General features: G+C 37.5%; 1 protein-coding gene across 1 annotated transcript in view; it reads right to left on the minus strand.

Annotated features, from left to right (window-relative positions):
• Positions 1-324: 324 nt before the first annotated feature.
• The window catches only part of LOC134474653 (zinc finger protein 431-like), a 44,731-nt gene continuing 21,012 nt past the window's right edge, over positions 325-24,043 (minus strand). The window contains exons 2-5 of the mRNA XM_063243158.1: positions 16,215-16,482; positions 5,816-5,942; positions 5,557-5,617; positions 325-3,867 (exon numbers count right to left, since the gene is read on the minus strand). Of these exons, the coding sequence (XP_063099228.1) occupies positions 2,292-3,867; positions 5,557-5,617; positions 5,816-5,942; positions 16,215-16,298 (1,848 nt within the window). The 5' untranslated portion in view covers positions 16,299-16,482 and the 3' untranslated portion in view covers positions 325-2,291. The remainder of the gene's footprint in view (positions 3,868-5,556; positions 5,618-5,815; positions 5,943-16,214; positions 16,483-24,043) is intronic.

Raw genomic sequence — 24,043 nt, forward strand, 5'->3', positions numbered from 1 at the left:
CTGCTCAGCTGGATGCACACCTTCCAGTCCCCGGCGGTTGTAGTATGGGCCCTGTGTGGGAGATGCAGCAGTAGGGCCGGCCTCCACTCAGCTGGATGTGCACCTTCCAGTCCCCAGGGGTCCTAGTATGGGCCTCGGGTGGGAAAGGCAGCAGCAGGGCCGGCCTCAGCTCAGCTGATATATAAGTAAACCTATTAACTAGTGATTTCTTACTGTATTTTTTTCTTGAAATTATGTAGTATGTGTACAGTTTTACTGCTGTTTTTTTATTTCCTTTATTTTTTCTCTTTATATAAAAACTAATGAAACCTGGAATGGATATCTTTTATTTATTTATTTATTTATTTATTTGGTACTGGAGATCAAACAAATGACCTCACACTTGCCAGAAAGGTGCTTAAACCATTGAGCTAAATCCCCAGCCCCCCAGTGTATATCTTTTACATCTTGTCATCTTCAGAGTAGTTGCCTCTACTCTTGGACTTGATACAAGCAAGCAAAGCAAATGTGAATAAAATAAGTCAAGGCCAAATAGCATTCAAACAAACCAGCTTCAAAGAAGATCATAGAAGACAATGTAAGTAATGCTGGGTTTCAGTTTAAGTTAATAGGAAATTACGGATAGTTACCATGGTATAACCTGCTATTTTGGGGTTATCTCTCTGTGTGCTCAAATCTAATATGAATAGACAGACCAGAACAAAATATAATCAAACTAAACAAAGCAATAAGACTACCGTAGCTTTTAAATCCTGATACTTTTAACAATGTCCTCTGCCTTCTTTTATTAGGCAATTCCTCACCTTTCTCCTTCTCAGGATGCTATTATTCACTGTTCAGAGTGATATTAGTCTAGTCTCTTATGCTCAATTTGAGCATACATAAAGAGAAAGACAGCTATTACTAAGAGAATGAGAGACATTATCATAGTCATTTTCGACTTCCTCAAAATCAGTCTTGAAGACCCAAAAAGCCTGCATCATTCTGTAATTATTTGCTTAGATTTATAGTGTTCAGTATATATTTAATGCATGTGAAGATGGGAAAAACTATTTCAAAGAAAACTAGAGATAGTAAGATAGACAGTGAACATCTTCAGTGGACTTGCTTTGAAATCTGTGTTTCCTTAACTTGTTTTCTTATGAACTGTTATCTTCTGTTTTGTCATGTTTAATCTTACACTTTTTAAGAAAAATACAAGTGTGTAGGACAGATAAGCATATTAATAAGTTTTTGTTCGATCATAGAGGTGAACTGTTCGCAGTGTCATTATTGGAATATCACTTTGTGTGCTTTAATTTTATAACTTGAACAACTACTTCAAAGATGACAATATGTAACAAATCAACTAGTGATTTCTTATTATTTTTCTGAAATTCTGTATTATTTCTATACATTTTTCTGTTTTTTTCTCTTTAAATAAACAACATTAAAGTTCACAAAAATATAAAATATTTAAAGACAAAATATTAAGTACATAGACACTATCCATACTTGAAATTGAAAAGCCCATTTTAGTTTACCATGTTTAATTACAAGATACCATGTTGAAGCACAAAGACACTTTAAAAAATCTAAAGAGGTACAAGTGATTAACTGAAAACAATACAACATGTACACTTGAGTAGAGATTCTCAGATTTGTCATTTCTCTAAAATTGTGAAGAAATATTGACATCAAAATTCTTTATTGATTATTTCTTCAGGTCTCCTAGGGATTTTTAAAGTAAACTTAGATCTACACTGTCTGAAGAGTGATGTTTTTTCTGTGTATTTAACAACAAACATGGATTGCCATATTTCTCACATTGTTAATCCACATAGGATGCAGTGAGCCCTTTCAGATATGTAACAATGATCATGTGTGCTGAGGGTTCCCATAACACATAGAATTTATTGCTTGTGTGAGTTTTTTCACTTATTTCACTTACAATATGGCTGCTGAAAGTGTCTCTACTTGCTTCCATAGTCAGTGGTTCTTCCCAGTGTGAATTCTTTCACTATGCAGTAAAAGCTTTGCCACATTTTTATATGCATAGGGTTTCTCCTCAGGGTAAAGTCATTGACGTATTTTACAATATCCATATGTGGTGAAAGCTTTCCCACATTTGTCACATAAACAGGGTTTCTCAACAATGTAATTTTTTTCATGTATTGGACAATGAGCGTTTCTGCTGAAACCTTTCCCACATTCCTTACATATATAAGTTTTCTGTCCAGTGTGAAGATTTCATGCATCATGCAATATGTACATGTGCTCAAAAATTCTCATGATACTTATATACACTGGTTTTATCTTGAGTGTGAACTTTCATGTTGCTTACAATGTACATGTTGGGTAAAGGTTTTCCCACATTGCTTACATACATAGGGTTTCTCTCCAGTGTGAATTCTTTCATGTTTCTTACAATATCCCTGTGTGTTAAAAGCTTTCCCACATTGCTTAGATACATAGGGTTTCTCTCCAGTGTGAATTCTTTCATGTTTCTTACAATATCCCTGTGTGTTAAAAGCTTTCCCACATTGCTTACATACATAGGGTTTCTCTCCAGTGTGAATCCTTTCATGTTTCTTACAATCTGCCCGTGTATTAAAAGCTTTACCACATTGCTTACATACATAGGGTTTCTCTCCAGTGTGAGTTCTTTCATGTTTCTTACAATATCCCTGTGTGTTAAAAGATTTCCCACATTGCTTACATACATAGGGTTTCTCTCCAGTGTGAATCCTTTCATGTTTCTTACAATCTGCCCGTGTATTAAAAGCTTTCCCACATTGGTTACATACATACGGTTTCACTCCAGTGTGAATTCTTTCATGTTCCTTACACTGTCCATGGGTGGTAAAAGCTTTCCCACATTGCTTACATACATAGGGTTTCTCTCCAGTGTGAATTCTTTCATGTTTCTTACAATATCCCTGTGTGTTAAAAGCTTTCCCACATTGCTTACATACATAGGGTTTCTCTCCAGTGTGAATTCTTTCATGTTTCTTACAATATCCCTGTGTGTTAAAAGCTTTCCCACATTGCTTACATACATAGGGTTTCTCTCCAGTGTGAACCCTTTCATGTTTCTTACAATCTGCCCGTGTATTAAAAGCTTTCCCACATTGCTTACATACATAGGGTTTATCTCCAGTGTGAATTCTTTCATGTTGCTTACAATATCCCTGTGTGTTAAAAGCTTTCCCACATTGCTTACATACATAGGGTTTCTCTCCAGTGTGAATTCTTTCATGTTGCTTACAATGTCCAGAGATGGTGAAACCTTTTCCACATTGCTTACATACATAGGGTTTCTCTCCAGTGTGAATTCTTTCATGTTTCTTACAATATCCCTGTGTGTTAAAAGCTTTCCCACATTGCTTACATACATAGGGTTTCTCTCCAGTGTGAATCCTTTCATGTTTCTTACAATCTGCCTGTGTATTAAAAGCTTTCCCACATTGGTTACATACATACGGTTTCACTCCAGTGTGAATTCTTTCATGTGACTTACACTGTCCCTGTGTGGTAAAAGCTTTCCCACATTGCTTACATGCATAAGGTTTCTCTCCAGTGTGAAATCTTACATGAACCTTACAATACGCACGTGTTTTAAAAACTTTCCCACATTGCTTACATACATATGGTTTCTCTCCAGTGTGAATTCTTTCATGTTGCTTATAATGTCCAGATTTGGTGAAACCTTTTCCACATTGCTGACATACATAGGGTTTCCCTCCACTGCAATATTTTTTCTGTATCTGAACATCGTGGTGTGCTTCTGTTTCTTTCACATTCACATTACCTTCTGCAGTACAAAGGAATACTTCTTTACACTGATTCCAAGATGTATGTCCATAGGACTTCCCTAGCTTGTCATTTCTGTAAAGAAAAACATCACATATAGGATTGATAACCATATTACTAAGCTTTTTTTTGGAGAGTTGAACAAAACTTTGCAGTCTCGCTGTTTGAATCCCCACTTCATATGTTTCACTTTTGTATTTGATTAACTATTTTTATGAACACCATATGTAATCATCGTCTTGCTATTCCATACTGTTTATTTTCACTTTGAAAGTAGTATTATTTCTACTTATTGTGTTTTGTTTAGTATTTCCTTACATTAAATTAAAAAAAAGAAAAATTGACAGTGAAATGGGTCTTGGTATAATGACTGCATTAATGTCGTTCTGTTTTTAATGGCTGCTAAGAAATTCTGATCATGAAGCAACAGAATGGCCTTGTAAGATATGTTGAAAACAACCATTCTCAAAAGACTGGTACACATTTGGAAATCTTAAAAGTTGGTACCTTTTGAAATGCAGAATCTTTAGCTTCACTTTGGGCATGGGTACATATGTGTATCACATACAGATCATTCTGATATGTGTCCCCATCACAATCTCCTTTCTGTCCTTAACCTGTAGTTCCCTTTTCCATATGGTCAGTCTTACTTTTCTCTATCAACTCTCTTTCATTTGATTCCACAGTTTTATATTTTGGTTTCTCATCTAAAAGAAACCCTGTGGCCTTTTATGTTTTATAGCTGACCTATTTCACTGAATTTCTGGGAGAAAGACCCATCTATTTCTTATGGCAAATGACATTATACTATTTATTTTTTGAGATTATATAACACACTTTTTTCTTTTCCATGCTGGGAATGAGCAACAGGTATTAGCATAACATCTATAGCTTTTTTAAAATCTGTTTTTAGAGATTTTCACTGATCATTAAGCTGTGAAGTTTGAACTTGAATTTGCCATTCTGCAAAATCTGATTCCTAGTTTGCTGGATTTACAAGAATGCACAATCACAGAGTCTATTAATATTTTCCTTCTCCACAAATCCAGTGATAGATAGCTAAGCTTCTTCAAGGCCTGATCTGTTATAACTTCATTTGCATTGTATATGAGTAAGCATGTATCTAAATTTTATGCAGATTTTGAGTTTTTAAAAATATATCCAGGGGGCGCTGGGGGTTTAGCTCAGCAGCATAAATGCCTGCCTTGAAAGCAGGCAGTCGTGAGTTCGATCCCCGGTACCGATAAAAAGGAAAAAGACAAAAAAAAAAAAAAATATATATATATATATATATATATATATATATATATATCCAGGACAAGTATGAGGGGATCAATTTCTAGAGAAAACTGCATACTGATATTCAGACAGAGTGCACTAACATTCCAACAGATTACTAGGAATTTTAATCAGAATGGCTGATTCTCTAGAGCATGGCTTAGAAACATGAGCACTCCATTTTATTTCAAATTCTATTGCAATCTTAGTAATTTTTAGATAATGAATGTGTTGTATTCACATGTATACATGAGTAGAAAAACTGAAAGCAGAATATCATAACTCAAAGTGTATGCCTTTCATACACATCTATATTCAATGTCATATGTTTTCATGATTTAATTGCCTCATTACACATACCCTAGCTTATACATCTTTAGAGAATATTGCTGCCACTAAATTGAATGGTGCCTCATTTCTTTGGCTGCCATTCTTCTGCTTACTGATTACTCAGGAACATTCCTTCTCCTTGTGAGTGCGAATTACCTTAAGTATCTCCAGGAAATCTTGCATTCTTTTTTAGCTTCCTGGATATCTGCAAGTCCTCCTGAATTGTAGACATAGAAATACCAGTGCTCATTAGAATAATATATACAAATTAATAGATTTTGTGTAGAGTTGTGATATAATAGGTCCAGATCTGAGCTATTTTTAAAAATATTTTCACATTATTTTAATGAAACAGCACTACTGGACAACAAACAATATTCTGACAGCATGAGTAACAACAGTATTTCATCCTTACCTATTGCAGTCAAGTTCCTAAAGGTTTCGCCCATCACATCTCTGTAGAGGTTCTTTTGGGATGGACTCAGCAAACCCCACTCCTCATTGCTGAAGTTCACAACCACATCCTCAAAGGTCACTGCCTCCTAAAGGATCATACATGTATTTCTCAAAGGAAGGTTGAGCTCCCAGGTTTGAGATATCTTAAATTCTTGCCTACAAATCTGAATCTCAAAAGGCTGAGACAGGATGGCTTTGGTGAGTTCAGGGCAATTCTAGGTATCATAGGGTGTTCAAATACAGCTGATATACATACAGAAAGCTTGTCTCAATAAAACAAAACTAAACTTACATAAAACCAAACAAAACAGCTGAATGAAGACTGATTTCTTCAAATTTAAATCCATGTCTTGGTCATTAATTTTGTATATATACACATTTTTGAACACAGCAAATTTGATGCTAGATTGCAACTCACTGCTAATGTAACAGCCAAATAGGAGCACTGATTCTTGTGCTGAGTCAATGCAAGATTCCCTGTGTACTGTCTCTAAAGCAGACCTCACAGTGAGAAGCCTACAGGACCAACATTCACAAAGCACAGAAGCAGATAAATATCCCATCAATCAACTGGGAAGCCAAGCAAGCACCTGCCTTCCCTGGTAAGTGGTGGCGGTGTGGCAGACGGCGGCCCATCCAGGGCGTGAACCAGCAGCAGCTCCTGAGATCTATGCCATGCTGGAATTTAGGACACTGTGAAGCCAAGCAAGCACCACCTCTCCCTGATAAGTGGTGGTGGTCTGACAGACTTCAGCCCTTTCAGGGGAAGAAACAGCAACAGCTCCTGAGATCTGCGCCATGTTGGAACTTAGGACGCTGTGAAACCAAACAACCAGCCAGTCTCCCTACTAAGCAATAGTGAACCTACTGATTCACGGGCTAGAATCAAACATCACACTTCCCCTACCCATCTTCTCCTGTCACCTCCACCCCTGTTAGCAAATGGGAATCACAAATCTGAGCGTCTTCTGGGAAGTTGAAAATAACAAATAAGGGGGACTTCCTTCTACTATCTCTTTGAAGGCAAATATATTTATTACTGTTTTGCTCTATTCTGAATCATGGTATTGCTCTATTCAATGTTCTGTTTTGATAAGTTCTATAATGTTCTGTATTTCATCTCATTTTGATATATGTGATTGAAGAACAATTATTATAAAGATAACAAAATATACGTGATACCTATTACTGTTATCCCAGTAACCTGTTGTGAAGTTGTGTACCAATTTCACAGTATAATCTGAGTTTGCCTTATTGTGCCTTGTTCTGTTGTATTTTACCAGTTTCAAAATTTAAAAAAAGAAAAAAAAATCTCATCAATCACTTTGATAGACTATAGATAATGTCTCCTCAAATCTCATTTAAGCCAGTGAATACTTTGTTCTTAATATACTTCAGCAGCATTTTGAAACATGAATTTGGTTTCATAGAACAAAACATAAATAATATCCAATATGGTACATAAATAATAACACAAATGTTAGTGGAAAACAGCTGTATTTTAAAAATATGTATAAACAATGAAACCAGGACCAAACTGTAAATTATAGCTCACTGTCACCCAGTGATCACTGTCCATTCAGATATAAGAAGTATATCTTGGGAGGCTGGTGAAGGAGTTCTTCCTTGAATTTGGGGTTATCCTAAGTTGCAGAGCTGTCTAAAATAGAGAAACCCTGACTGAGACACACCACAGACAAAGTGAAACTTGAAAAGAGACTGCATAAGACAGCTTTGGTTTGTTTTTAAAAACTACAGCCATATAATAAAGAAAAATTCCAACAATATTCAACACTTTCTGACAAACAATGTGGATATCTTCCATACTACAAAGAAAATACTTGCATAGTTGGGTATTTAGCTCAGTGGCATCACCAACTGCCTGGAAAGCTTAGGTCATCAGTTCAATCCTTGGAACAAAAAAAAATCCAAATTTTACCTTCATGACACTGGGGCATAATTATGATAATCCAAATTAGATCTCAAGCATGGAACACAAAATTCATGGGTTGACAGGGATGTGAAATGCTGATTGTTGCCAAAGATGGTGTTGACCACCTCAAGGAAGCAATCAAAACCCAACTTTACTTCATATTTACTCTAAGAACTACCTGATGTTTAGTGAAGACCCTCTCTGTTGTATGTCCTGCTATTGGCTTCCTGCATCCTGTCAATCACTTCCACATTCTTTCCACACTTCTCTGATCCATTCTCAGCAGAAAACCCTTTATGCCTAACTATTGATATCACTGCAAAATTTCTATCTAAGGCTTCTCCTTTACACCACTTAATAAAGTCCATTGAAGAGAATTTCCATATTTAAACTGTCTATGAACAACCAAGCTACTAAATCAGCTCTTAATTCAGAGATGACACCCCTATTCCTTTCCATTCAGTAGGATATCATGTATAAATGTCCATGCAAATGCCTAAATTTCAGCATTTTCGATTAGAATTTAACAGGTAGCCCTTTCTGGAATCTGTCCTATACAAATTTTTACCCTGGCCTTGATAACACTTTCATATTTGCTTCATTTTTCTCAGACTTCAAAACTCTATGGCTGTTCTCACAAACCTAGTCTGTGAGCAAGGGTGCCACATAAATAGTTAAGTATGTTCAGAAATTATTTTGCACTGTTCTGTATAACACACAGGAGTTCACCAGGTGTTTGGGAAGCCTTCCTCTACTGAAGCACATTACTACACATCTCTGAATTTTCAGGACCTTTGCCACCACCTGTCATGAGGATGGAAATATGAGAACATACTATAAATTAAGCAGATCACTATAAATGCAAAAAAGCCAAAGTTTAAGTTGAGCCATTGTGACGATGAGGCCCTGCATTACAGGCATTAATGAACTTTGGACATTCCAGATCTGCTACTCTGAGGAAAGAGAGCAGAGACCTAGCTCATTACTGCTCTATAAGCTACAGAAAGCATCATAGGTAGGGTCTTCCCAAGGTCCTTGCAATGCCTAAGATTGTGGAGTTACCAGGCCAGCAGTGAATTTCAAAGATGATACTTCAGTCTGCTGCTGTCAGGGTGGGGCCAGGGTTCTTGGGACCACAAATCACCCTTGCCAACAGCAAGAGGCAAAAGGGACAGTGAATGACCCATGGCAAATGCTGGTGAACCTCAGGAGCTAAAGCTAACTAAATACCTGAGGCTTCAGACACCGGAAATACTCCTGAACACGTATATCTGGTTTCACCCAATCCACCCTATTTCTGGGTTCCCATCCACAACCTCACCATCCCATGGCTCCAGGATCTCTCAGGTTCTTTGCTAATGAGGCCACAGGACACTGAAAGTACTAAATGAGATCCAGCAAGCATTTTGCTACCAGTATTGTACTCAGAACAGGTAAATCATGATGAGACATCAGAAGAGACAGAAGTCACAGCCAGCAGTGCCTCGCTAGATTGGACAGTTCATATAGCCTGCACCTTCATCACTGATTGACTCCTGCTCTACTGCCCTCCTTCTGAGGCAAGAATAAACAGGGAAAGTAACCCCTCCCTGCAAGAGAGGATCCAAAATGATAGACTGTAGTGCAGAGGCTTCTGGAGCTGCCATTCTTCTACAGTGGTGAACTCAGCTCGACAGAGGAGTGTTTGTACTGAAGAGCTTTTCCTCAGGCTTTTAATTTTCAAATCCATTTTATTTCAAGGAAAAAAGAATGCATCAACTAAAATTAAATTTCAAAACATGTCAATCAGGAGGCAACACTCGTATATACATTGCACATTGACATTCCCAGATCATTCCCATAGAGCACAAGACATCTATAATCATTTTTCCAAACAGTACTGTTATAGGCAGCTGAGTTACTGACACCTCATGCTATGGGCCAAGTCTGAATACAAATGATAAGCAAATTCATCCATATCCTAAGGATTGATATTCTAAATAGTTCCCTAGCATTCTGAGGAAGTCAGGAATCACCATTCAAAGGAATGTATCCTGTTAAAGACTGACATTCTACGTAGTTCCTATCATCTTGATGACCTCAGTAGTCACCCTCCCAAACCCATAAGGGAAGTCACAGCTGCCTAAGAATGCCTGATTTCTATGTGACTCCCTTCCCACTTTGTTCCCAATTTAATCAACTTGACCTGAACTTATTGGCTACCTTAGCTCTGTTCCATCTTATGCCCATCTGCATTGTGAGTTCCTAGTTTTCCCCACCTTAAACTAATTTCACCACATGATTTTACTCTATAAAGATCCCTAGAAAGGACAGTGTTTGGCTACCTGCTCAGGACCCCTTCTCAGTCTCAGGCAGCTTTCTTTCTCTCAATAAGTATATTCTTCTGTTAATTTCTGTTGTTCCTAAAATTCAGTCTTTGAATTTACAGAACAAAAATCTCATATCAGACATAGCATACCTGGAGATTGATTTTGCTACGGCAATATCAGTATAAACTTTTCTCTTTCTGGAAGTCAGAGAAATCAGTTGTAGTTTATATTACACAATGTTGAACTCACCTTGCCAGGGATACCTGCATTGAAGGACTTTATCCCTGCCTTTAAGTGCTTCTTCTTTTTCTGAAAGTGAACTGATCTGTAATTTTGGTTATGGTATCGACAATGCATTAAGGAATTGAATCAAAATATTTCTTATGAATGGCTTATCACCAGCCATGGAGGAAGACAGATAGCAAAAATTCTTTGTTTTGATTTCTTCATTCAATCCAAAGTATGTACTTGAAAGAGTTTTGCCCTAGAAAAATTACAGGACCTCATAGTGGTAGTTCAAAGTGAAAGAAGGTGAACTCAGGGATGCTTACTCACATGGCCACTTCCTCTTTTCTCCTTGATTATAACACCCTCTTTCTTTCCCAGGGGCCTAAATAAAATTCCCATTAGCTCCTAGCATGACATCAATGTCCCCTCCAAGCACCACATCCAGTCAAAAGTCACATATACCCCATAACCCCATAGTCAGTCAGAAAAAAAATAAAAGCCAAGCCCTTTGTGGCTGTGGGCTTGTCTCCACATTCTTTAAATAAAAGGCCACTTTTACATTCTTACATTCACCTTCTCTATTGTGCTAAGCTACCTCCTCAGTAATCTCAGTAATCTAACCCACTTTAAAGCATTTTCACCACATGATTTTATTCTATAAAGTCCCTATAAAAGACAGAGTCCTTTGCTATCTGCTCAGAATCCCTCCTGTTTCTCTCAGACAGAAGCTTTCTGATAGGATTTTTGGTGTAGTAAAGAAGAGAATATAAAGTCAAAATGGCCTTTATTCTAAGAATATGGAGAGAACCCCATGACCACTGGGGGTCTGGCTTTTTCTTTTGGAAGTGTGTGGGTGGCATACATATAGTTTTTGACTTGGGTGGTGCTTAAAGGTGGCATTGCTGATATGCAAGTAGCTGATTGAGATTCTTTTCTGGCCACAGGTCAGTTGAATAGGGAAAAGGAAAGTGACTTCCAGGTAAAAGTTCCCTGGTTCCACCTCTCTCTCCCAAAATGTCCTATTTAGAGCAAAATACTTTCACTTTCTCTCTCTCAATAAATATATTCTGCTCTTCAACTCTGTTGTTCCTAAAATTCATTCTTGCACTTTAGAGAACACAAACTCATACCAGACATAGAAGGTCAGAAATTGCATTCCATTTTATCACGGTATGGTTGCCTGTATTTCTGACTAACTCAGCTGTCTGTAACTTTAAGAATTGTTTATCAATTTGACTTTGAGTAATTGTAGCAAATAAATGTTCTTAATGGATATAGGGAAATATATCATTAAATTGAAAAAATTTTTATCACAGTTTTTCTAGCTAGCATCAGCCAACATTTTCAACTTTCAAATATGTGGGAAAACAAAAACTAAAAACAACTCAGAAAATAGCAATCCTATAGGGGACAGTACATCATTCACTGTAATTGCCATGTTATCTGCAGGTATTTCACAGACCAAAAAAGAAACATTGAGCCTCTTAATTAACAAGCATAAGTTTCAATAAATGTGCTCACAGCACTGCATCGTTGACAACTGTGAATTTTTTTTTTGTATGAGGGATTAAACTCATGACCTTGTGCTCTCTAGGCAGCTCCTTGCATCACTGAGCTCAATCCCCAGCCCAAACAACTTTAGATACTAAATATGACTATTAACAATGTTTACTTTGCAATTGACATATTTAATTATAAATTTTGTAAACCTACATTTTCACGAAAGAAATTATTTTCTTACCTTGCAGTTTAAATTACATTTTTTTTAGGTACCAAGGATCAAAGTTACAACCTAGCACTTTCCAGGCAGGCATTTCTGCCTGCTGAGCTAAATCCCTGGCCTGTATTAATGAATATTTTTAAATGTATAAACATCAGTTAATTCACTCAAATACTACTTTTAGCACAGGATGTCAATGCAGAGAGAAACTGATATACAATCAGAGGAACTGGAACCTCAGAGAGTCAATGCAAAAAACTAAATACAACAATCACTGTTACAGGCACAGATGAAGAAAGCCAGAACTGAAGATGAAGATGCAGTGACCAGGTCTACATACTCCTGCAGAGAAAAAAAAAACAGCTTGAAATGTACTACAGTTACCACAACCTCCTCCAGGAAGTTCAGATAGGCATCAATTACCATACTCAATGACCAGAACAACTGGACTATCATTCCCACAAAATGCCTTGGCTCTTTCCACATACCTTTTCTGGCTGATTTGTTCCCCTGATGAATAATATTAGTTAAGCAGCTATAAGCTTATAGGTTGATTGTAGTCTGAGACACACACTGTACCCACATTGTGACTTTCCTGTATAAATGACCCCTGACAATAGGTCTGTGGCCAAAACACTGAAGACCACTCCTGAAAATCCAGGGATATTCTTCTCTCTTTTTTTCTAAGAAAATTTTTGATCTTCTTTTGGTTTGTAACTTCTTCACTTCTCAAAGTTGTGAGCCATTAAATTTGGTGCATTTGACATCAAACAGGGCAGGATTATATTTTTCTTATTTCAATTTAAATATGAAATGTCTGTTAAAGGCCATGTTCCAAAGCCTGGATTTCAATCTGCTTGTTTGCCTTGAGCTTAACATTTCCATGAGCTTTTATAAGTCCTCCATTTAGTGAACTGCAAATGTATTGGAGGAAGGAGGTCACTGTTGTGCTGTAGCACTATAGTTGTCATTCCTAAATCTGTGTTTGTCACTTCCTCCTGCATGCCACTACATGGCCTTCCTTCTTCTGCATCATCATTCAATAATTCCCATTTTGCATAAGTCAACTTTCACTCAGCTCTATTATTGATTTTTTAAATAGTCTTTCTATCACCTTGGTTGTTTATTATTTTCATTTTAGTTTTTTGCTTTAAAGACATAGTCTCACTTTGGAGTCCTGTCCAGCCTTGCACTCACTATGTAGGTTAGGCTGTCCTTGAATACATGGCCATTCTCCTGTTTCAGCCTCTTCATTGCTGGGGAAAAGAGGTGGGCATTATAGCACATGGCATTTGTCTTTTTCTCCTCTCCTTTAAACTACTATTCTTTTATTTCAGTGGCACTGTCATTTAATCTTGGTGTTTGCTTGTGTCAGTAAAGGTTTCTGAAGCTTGTGTTGAGTTTGTGAACAACAATACAGGAATCCAAGCAACTCATTTGAGAAATGTGGAATTTCATTAGATGGTCTCAGGACTACTTGTACACAGAACCCCCACACCCATTTCAAGATCTAAACAAGAGGCTTTGAACTGGAAAGTTACAGATGTTTTAAAAGATAGAATCACAAAAAGATCCTGTTGGAAATCATTTAGCTAGAATCTTATAATAATTTTTGGATGACAACTGTATTCTGCTTCTTCTGTTGAGCAGGTCAATTGTTTTCTTTGGGTATAGCTCATTTTGCTTTTCTCCTGGGACTTCTACCCTGTGATTTTCCATTTTTCAGGGTAAAATACAGGGCACTAGTTAAACACAAAGCTCAAGATGGCATCTATTATGACAAGCTACAACACAGCTAAGTTACAAGCCTCAATATTTTCTAGGGTAAAAACACACATATCTATAATCCCAGCACTCAAGAGGCTGACACAGGAGTGCTGCTTTGAGGTTAGGGCAATTCTGCACTCCATAAGGGGTTCAAATCTAGCTGACATACATAGAGAAAACATGTCTCAATAAAACAAAACTAAACTAAACAAATAAAACCAAACAAAACAGCTGAATGGAGACTGATTTCTTGAAATCTTAATTCCATATCTTGGGGATTAATTTTTTGTATATACACATTTTTTGAGACAGCAAATTTGATGCTATATTGCAACTCACAGCTAATGTAACAGCCAAATAGGAGCACTGATTCTTGTGCTGAGTCACTGCAAGAGTCCCTGTGCACTGTCTGTAATGCAGAGCTTATAGTGAGAACCTATAGGCCCAGCATCCATAAAGCACAGCGGCAGACAAATATCTCATCAATCACTCTGATGTACTCCCAAAGATATCTCTTCAAATTTCAATTAGGCCACTAAGTCCTTTGTTCTTAATATACTTAAGCAGCATTTTGATATTTCAATTTGGTTTCACAGAACAAAACATAAATAACATCAAATATGGTACATAAATAATAACTCAAATGTTCATGGAAAACTGCTGTATGTAAAAAACATATAAACAATGAAACCAAGTGCAAGCTTCAAATTATACCTCAGTGTCAACAAGTGATTACTTTCCACTCAGATAGAAGAAATATATCTTGGCAGGGTGATGCAGGAGAACTTCCTTGAGTTTGGGGCTAGCCTAAGTTACAGAGCTGTCTGAAATAGAGAAACCCTGACTGAGACACCCAACAGACAATGTGAAACTTGAAAAGTGACTGCATAAGACACTTTTGGTTTGCTTTAAAAAATTTAGCCATACAATATAGAAAAATTCCACAATGTTCAACATTTTCTGAGGAAAAATGTTGATATCATCCATAATATACAGAAAACACTTTCAGAGCTGGGTATTTAACTAGCAGCATGAAAACCTAACTTGCAAGCTTGAGATCATGAGTTCCATCCTTGGCACAAAAAAAAAAAATTTAAATTTTACCTTCATGATACTGGGTCATAATTTGAGATAATCAAAACTAGATCTCAAGTGAAGAACACAGAATTCATGGGTTGACAGGGATGTGGAATACCGATTGTTAGCAGAGCTGGTGTTATTCACCTCAAGGAAGAAATCATAATTCAACTTTAACTGCATGCTTACCCTAAGAACTACCTGACTTTCAGGGAAGACCCTCTCTGTTGTATGTCCTGTTATTTGCACACTGTGTCCTGCCAGTCACCTCCACATCCTTTTCATGCTCCTGTGATCCATGCTAAGCAGAAAACCCTTCATGCCTAGACTATTGATATCCCTGCACAGTTTCAATTTAGGGCATCTCCTTTATAGGAATTAGTAAAGTCCATTACAGAGCATTTCCATATTTAAACAATGTATATGATCAACCAAGCTATTAAATTAGCTCTTAATTCAGAGATAACACCCATATTCCTTTCCATTCAGAAGGATATCATGTATTTATATGTTCATGCAAATGACTACATTTAGGCATTTTTCAGTGAGAATTTAACAGGCACCCCTTTCTAGAATTTGTCGTTAGCAAGCACCCTTTACCCTGCCCTTGATGACACTTTTATATCTGCTTTTTTTCCTCAAAATTCAAACCTCTATGGATGTTCTCACAAACATAGTCTATGAGCACATGTGACACATGAAGTATGTTCAGAAATTCTTTGCACAGGAGTTCACCAGGTGTTTGGAAATCCTTCCTCCACTGAAGCACATCACTACACAACTCTGAATTCTCTTGATTTTGCCAACACCTGTCATGAGGTTGGAAATGTGAGAACATAACATACATTTAGGCAATCCCTATAAATACAAAAAAGTACAGGTTTAAGAAGTGCCATTGCGATATGAGGCCCTGCATTACATACATTAATAAACTTTAGAACATCAGGATTGCTGATCCCTGGAATAAGAGCAGAGACCAAGCTAAGTACTGCTGCTCCAGCTACAAAATGCATCAGAGTCAGGGCCTTTCCAAGCTCCTTCCGCTGCTCCTTATGATGGAGGTGCCAGGACAGTAGAAAATTTCAAAGATGATAATCCATTCTGATGCTATCATAGTTAATTCAGGGTTCTGGGGACACAGAATCACCCTTGTTCCCAGCAGGAGAAAAAGGGAAAGTGGATGACCCAAGGCCAATGCTAGAAGAGCTCAGGAGCTGACACTAACTAAATACCTGAGTCTACACACACCAGAACTGCTTCTAACCACTTGTAACTGTTTTTTCCCAATTCTGCCCTTTTTATGGGCTCCAATTCAAAGCCTCACCATTCCGTGGTTAGAGGGTCTCCCAGACTCTTTGCTGATCAGGCCACAGGACTTCGAAACCAGGAAATGAGATCCAGCAAGCATTCTGCTCCCAGTTTTGTATTCCAGACAGGTAAAAAATGTCTACACACCAGAAAAGACCCAAGAGACCTCCTGCCACCGCTCACCTGATTGGACATTTCATATAGCCCGCCTCTTCATCACTGATTGACTGCTGCTCAACTGTTTTCTTTCTGAGTCCAAAATAAACAGGGAAAGGAACTCCTTCCTGCAAGAGAGGATCCCAAATGATAGAAAGTAATCAGAGACTTCTGAAGCTGGTTGTCTTCAACAGTGTTGATCTCAACTACACAGAGGAATATGTGTACCAAAGTGCCTTACCTCAGGCTTTTCATTTCCAAATCCATTTCATTTCAAGGATAAAAAGAAAAAATAAACTAAAACTAAATTTCAAAACATATGAATTGTGGGGCAACACTGGTATATATGTTGCACACTGTCATCCAGGATCATTCACCCAGAGCACAAGACATCTGTATTCAATTTTCCTAAAAGTACTGCTATGTGGAGCTGAGTTAGTTAATTATGATTAGCAATGAGACAGGGCTGGGTCCTCTGAGGAGCCCATCCAGAAACCCAGATACCTTGCAACTATGGAGAAGATGGACAACTCCTGCTACGGGCTAAGCCTCAAGACAGAATATCAACAAATTCATCCATATGCTAAGGACTGATATTCTAAATAGTTCCCTAGCACTATGAGGAAGTCAGGAGTCACCATTCAAAGAAATGTATCCTTATAAAGACTGACATTTTAAATAGTTCCTATCATCCTGATGACTTCAGTAGTGACCCTCCCAAACCCCTAAGGGAAGATTCACTGTTGCCTAACAATGCCTGCTTCCTATGTGACTCCCTTCCCCTTTTGTTCTCAATTTAATCAACTTTACCTGAACTATTTATCTTATTGGCTACCATAGCTCTGTCCCATCATTTGCCCATCTGCATTGTGAGTTCCCAATTTTCCCACCCAACAAACCATCTCACCACATGATTTCACTTAAAGTCCTTGGAAAATAGTCTTTGCCCACCCAGTCAGGACACATTTGCTCTCTCTCACACAGCTTTCTTTCTTCCAATAATTATATTATCTGGACTTCTGTTTTTTCTAAAATTCATTTTTTGACTTCAGAGAACACAAACTCATACCAGACATAGTAGACCTTGAGTTTCATTAACCTATAACAATAACAGTGTGAATTTTTCTCTTTCTTGAAGTCAGAGAAATCTGTAAATGATTGTATTCTTAAATGTTGATCTCAGCTCTTAAGGAACATTTGCATTGAAAGGCTTTATCCCTGCCTTTTAGTTTTGCTTCTGTTTTCTGAATGTGAACTGATCTGTAGTTTTGTTTATGCTATCTTCAGGGCATTAAGGAAATGACTGGAAATTTTCCTTATGAATTGTTTACCACTAACCATGGGAGAAGACACATAGCAAAAATTCTTTATTTTCATTTCTTAATTTAAACTGAAGGGTGTACTTTAAAGAGTTTTGCCCTAAATTAAAGGACATCATGGTGGTAGTTCATCAGGGTGAAAGATCAAATCAGGGATGCTTACCCATATGGCTACTTCCTGGTTTTTCCCTGAATACAACTTCCTCATTCCTTTCCCAGGGGCCAAAAGAAAAGTCCAATCAGCTCCTTACATGACTTCAATGTCAGTGCCAGCACCACCAAATTTCAGATATAACCTATAATCCCATAATCCATCAGAAAAAAAGGCAAACCATTGGTGGCTTGAGGCTCCTCTCCACATTCTTTAAATAGAAAGGACACTGCTACTTTTTCTTATATTCTGTGAAAGGGTTTTGGCCCAGACAGGACTCTGTAGTTGGGAAAGCCTCAACCAGAAGCAGGAAGACCCTATCTCCCCTGCCCCTAGGAATTTACCTGTGACGCCATCCTCCCGCACCTGTAAATTTACCTATGGTGCCAAATCTATGACCAGTGGGCTACCTGTGCATCCCTAATGCCCTCCTTAGGTTCCACCCAAAACCGAGGCTACTTACACACCTCCATCCCACGTATCCGCCAGAGAGATCACTGGACTCCAGCAGTGGGGGGGGGGTGCCAGACATCTCTCTTCATGTTCTCGGAATGAAGGCCTCTTTTTGTTTTATATTTCTCATCTTTTGGAAATATTTTCATCTTTTGGAAATAATCCTATCATTGGGCTTCTCTATTGGGCCACAAAATCCTAACAGTACTGATTCTTTTCTATGTATGAAGCTAATCTACCTCCTCAGTAATTCACATGCTCAATGCCATGAGTATCCAATGGAAATTAATGCAGTGGGCTTTTGCTTCACTCTATCAGTGTCAATGCAGTGAATTTAATCCTAAGATAAAAATACATCTTCATACAAGTTTCAAAACAGAATTATTCATCAAAATATATATAGCCAAGGTCCAAGAGGCCTACAGACAGCTTTCAATAATATAATAGAAGCCTTCTAGAAACTGAAAAAATACAGTTTATCTAATTAAAAATTGTTCAATCAGCCAATAATGTAGAAATTTTTCTGAACAATTATAGGTGAACCTTCTCTTTTGTAAGATATAAACTAGTGCCATGGCAAAGTCTATGTCTTGCTAAATAATACAATCAAAGCAATTATTTTACACTTATAATGATTGTTGTATACAATTTTAGATATTGCCAGGACTATAATCACTGGGAATTGTATTAATCACTTGAAACTGCAGAAAAAGGAACAAATTTCAGACATTATAAAAGTATAGTCATGTTAATTTGGCTCATGTTAATGGTATAGGGGAATGAAACTCCTTACGTACTATATATCCGGTATGAGTTTGTGTTCTCTAAAATTGAAGAATGAATTTTAGGAATGATAGAGTTTAAGAGTGGAATATATTTATTGGGAGAAGGAAAGCCTCTGTCTGAGAGACAGGAAAGTTCTGAGTGGGTTGCTAAAGACTCTGTCTTTTTGAGAAACTTGTATAGAGTTAAATCATGGGGTTAGATGGGTCCAGGGGAGGGAAAAATGGGAATCTGAAAGTTAAGCATAAGGCGGGATAGAAATGTGGTTAACCAATAAGGTTAATTGCTCAAGTAAAATTGATTAAATTGGGAGCAAATGGGAGCAAGTCATAGTAAGTGGGCAGGTTTAAGAGCAGAGACTCTTCTTTTAGAGGGTTGGGATGGGGGCTCTTGAGTTCCTCAGGGTGATCAGAGAACTATTTGGACTGTTTCTCCTTAGCACTTGGTTTTATTTAATTTACCTTTTGTTTTGAGATTTGGCCCACAGCAGGAGGTGATTGTCTCTTCCAATCCTGCAAGCAATCTGAATTTATTTTCTAGCTCCTTTGAGGGGCAAGCCCTGTTGTTATAGGCAGCTGAGTTAGTTAGAAATATATAGCCAGGGAGACAGGATCAGGTCCTAGATGTAGCCAGCTCAGAAGCCCACATACCTTGCAGCTTTGTGAAGACAGATACCTCCTGTTATGGGACAGGCCTCAAGAGAAAATACCAAGCAAATGCATCCATGTTCTAAAAGTTGATTTTCTAAATTGTTCCCTGTCACCCTGCTGAAGTCAGGAGTCATCCCCCCAATCCCATAGAGGAGAATTACTGCTCTATAAAATGCCTGATTTCTATGACCTCGCTTCCCCATTTGTCTGCAGTGTAAATGATTTTGACTGAACTATTAATTATACTGGCTAAACATAGCTCTGTCCAAAGTTATGCCCATCTGCCTTGTGAGTTCCCAATTTCCCCCACCTTAAGCCCATCTCACCCCATGATTTTATTCTATAAAGTCCTTAGAAGATACAGAGTCCTTGACAACCCACTTATGACCCTTCCTGCTTTCTCAGACAGAAGCTTTCTGATAGGGTTTTCACTGTGGTAAATGAGAGAATATAAAGTAAAAATGGCCTTTATTGTAAGAAGGTGGATCACATGACCACTAGATGTCGGCCTTTTTCTACTGGATACATGGTGAGGGGGCTTATATCTACTTTTTGACTGTGGAGGTGCTTAAAGGTGTCATTGCTGATGTGCCAGTAGCTGATTGGGACTCTTTTCATGCCACAGGTAAGCTGCCTAAGGGAGAGGTAAGTGACCTCAGTGTAAATGTCCCCTGGCCTGCTTCCCACTGTGGTAATATCCTATCTAGAGCAAAAACCTTTCACTTTTTTCTCTCAGTAGTATATTCTGCTCTTTACCTCCTTTGTTCCTAAAATTCATTCTTTTATTTTATAGAACACAAACTCCTACCAGACATAGTGGGTCAGGAGTTTCATTCCATTATATAACTATCTGACTGCCTATATTTCTGACTAACAAAGTTGCCTGTAACATTAAGAATTATTTATTTGTTTCACTTATCATAATTGTAGCAAATAAAATGTACTTAGTGGATGTAGTGAAATATCCAATAAAATTGAAAAGATTATTATCACAGTTTCTCTATCATCACCAGTCATTTTCATCTTTCAACTATATGGGGAAAAATAAGAGCAGCTCTTAGCAAATAGCAATGTTATAGTGCACAGTGTATTATTCACTGTAGTTACCATGTTATTTATAGGTACTTCATAGACAACAAAAGAAACATTAAGCTTTTTAATGAACAACTATCAATTTCAATAGTTGTGCTCATAGCACTACAGGGTTGACAACTGTAGATTTTCCTTTGGTACCAGGGATTGAACTCCTGACCTTGTGCTTGCCAGGCAGGTGCTCTGACCACTGAGCTCAATATGCAGCCTAACATATTTGGATTCTAAATATGATTATTACCAATGCTTAATTTGCCATTGACATACTTAATTAAAAATCTTGTTAATCTACATCTTCAATGAAATTATTTTCTTTCATTGCAGTTTAAAACACTTTTTTTTTAGGTACCAGGGATCAAACTCACAACCTAGCACTTCTCAGGCAGGTGCTTCTGCCGGCTGAGCTAAATCCCAGGCACCCATTAAATAATATTTCTTTAAACGTTTAAACATTACTTTATCCATTCAAATAGTATTGCTATTTTACTAGAGGAGGTCAAAGTAGAGAGGAATTGATATACAGTCAGAGAGGAAATGGAAACTCAAAGGAGTCAGTGTAAAAACCTAAACACAACAATCCCTGCTAGAGGCAAACCTGAAGAAAGCCAGAAAGTGAAGATGCAGTGACCATGTCTACATGCCTCCTGAAGAGAAAAACAACAGCTTGAAATGTACTACAGTTACCACCACCTCCTCCAGGAAGTCCAAAGAGGCATCAGTTACCATACTCAATGACCAGAACAACTGGACTATTGTTTCCACAAAATCCCTTAGATCTTCAAACATACTTTTTCTGGGTGACTTCTTCGAGGGTTGAATAATATTAGTTAAGCCACAAGTTTATAGGTTGGTTGTAGTTTGAGACCCACAATGTACCCGCATTGTGACTTTCTTGTAAAATGACCCCTGACAATAGGCCTGTGCCTTAAACACTGAAGAACATTCCTGAAAATCCAGGGCTATTCTCTCTTTTTTCCCAGAAAACTTTCTGAACTTCTTTTGTTTTGTGACTTCATTCCTCAGTGTTGTGAGTCAATCAACTTGGTGCGTTTCACAACAAACAGGGCAGGATTATATTTGTCCTGTTTCAATTTGAACACGAAATATCTGCTAAAGGCCATGTTCCAAAGCCTTTGTGTGAAGCTACTTGCTTGCTGTGAGTTTAAGATTTCCATGAGCTTTTGGACCTCTTCATTCTAGCAAATTGCAGATTTATTGGTGGAAGGAGGTCACTGTTGTGCTGTAGCACTATAGGCACCATTTCTAGCTCTGTATTTGTCACTGCTGCCCAGATGCTACTACATGGCCAGCTTTCCTCTGCAACATCTTTACATAATTGCCAATTTAGGTCAGTTTTCATTCAGATCTATTGTTTTTGTTTTCCTTTAATAGTCTTTCTCTCTCCCTTGTTTTTTACACTTTTCATTTTTATTTTTGTTTTTAAAGACATAGTCTCACCTTGTAGTTCTGGCTGGCCTTTCACTCACCATGTAGGTTAGATTGTCTTGCTTACATGACCATTCTCCTGTTTCTGCCTCTTTAATGCTGTGGAAAGGATTGGGCGTCATAACACATGGTGTTTGTCGTTTTCTTCCATCCTTTTCACTATTTTTTCATTTCAGGGGCACCGACATTTAATCCTGATGTTTGCTTGTGTCCGTAAATCTTTCTGTATCTTCAGGTGAGTTTGTGAACAACAGTATAGGAATTCAAGCATCCAAATTTGGAATTTAAATAGCTGAACCACTTATATACAGACCACCCTCCCCATTTCAGAATCAAAACAAGTGACCCTGAACTGGAAAGTTAATCATGTTTAAAAGAGAGAATCACAAAAGACATCCTGTTTGGAAACAATTTAGCTCAAATCTTAAATGAATTTTTATTTGACACCTGTATCCTGCTTCTTTTTTAGCAGGTTACTTTTTTTCTTTGGGTACAGCTCCTTTTGATTTTCTCATGGAACTTATATCATGAGTGATTTTTAATTTTCCTGGGTCAAATACAGAGCATGAGATAAATGCAGGGCACAAGATGGCATCTGTTGTGCCAAGCTACAAAACAGCTGAGCTACAGTGCCAAGCCTCAATATTTTCAAGGGTACAAAGTACATAGTTTGAATATTTCAAAATTTGTGATATTCATTCTTATAATAAAGAATTATCTATAGTCAGAACAAGCTAAGCCCACCAGGTCTCCCATTGCTTTCCACTGGTCTTTTCCTCATCATCATTAAATACAATACTCTCTGAGTTCTTAATACTAATGCTCACATTTGATTCATATTCCTACCTGTGACATCTCCTGTTTCTGTTGTTTGTCTGGTCTGGCATCACCAGCCCATAAGAGATAGAAACACATCTTGTGATTCCCTACACCCCGAAGATATTATGTGTTAAATTAAACACTTTTCCTTAAAGGGAATAGCACTTAATGAATACATGTGTATCTCATGACTGTTTCTTCATGTTTCAAAAAACACCAGTAATTCTTTCAAGTGTTAGGTGCACACCTGTAATCCCAGGACTTAAGAGGCTGAAGTAGGACAATCAGTTTGAATTTACTGGACTAAGAAATGAGTCCACAGTCAGCCCGAACTGCATAGGGAAATCCTGCCTCAAACAAACAAAAAAAAATATATTATTTTTGATATCCTTGGGAAGAAGAACTCAACAGTTTGAAACTCTTAGGATGATATATGTTAGGTTTCATCTGGTGAGTATAAGAGACCAGTAAAACTACCTTCAATGATATGGAGAAAACTCAAAAAATCTTATTGCAAACTGTCATATAGATGTAATTAATTGCCCAACAAAATACCATTAGGATAGCTCACAAATGTAGAGAAAACATTTCTAGAAATCATTTGGAAACCAAAATGCTCTAGATCGCCAAAGACATTGCTGGGCCACAAAGGCAAGTCTGGAAGCATCACAATTCCTGACTTGCTATAATACTAGAAAGCTACTATCAGAAAATCAGCATTGTTCTGGCAGAAAAACAGACGTGAGTATCATCCAAAAAGAGTAGAAAAAGCAAATAGAACTACAAATACATTCTGCTACCTTGTCTTTGATAAAGGAGCCAAATAGGTTCAGTGGAAGACAAATAGCCTTTTCCATAAATTGTGCTGAAGAAAATGACTTTCCTCATACTAAAGACTTAAACGGGACACTTCTATCACCATGAAATAAATATAAGTCAAAGTAGATGAAAGATCTAAATATTAAAACAGAAACTC

The sequence above is a fragment of the Cavia porcellus genome, unplaced genomic scaffold (assembly GCF_034190915.1).
Source record: "Cavia porcellus strain 051 isolate PalLab524CR breed Dunkin Hartley unplaced genomic scaffold, mCavPor4.1 scaffold_34, whole genome shotgun sequence".
NCBI classification, from domain to species: domain Eukaryota; kingdom Metazoa; phylum Chordata; class Mammalia; order Rodentia; family Caviidae; genus Cavia; species Cavia porcellus.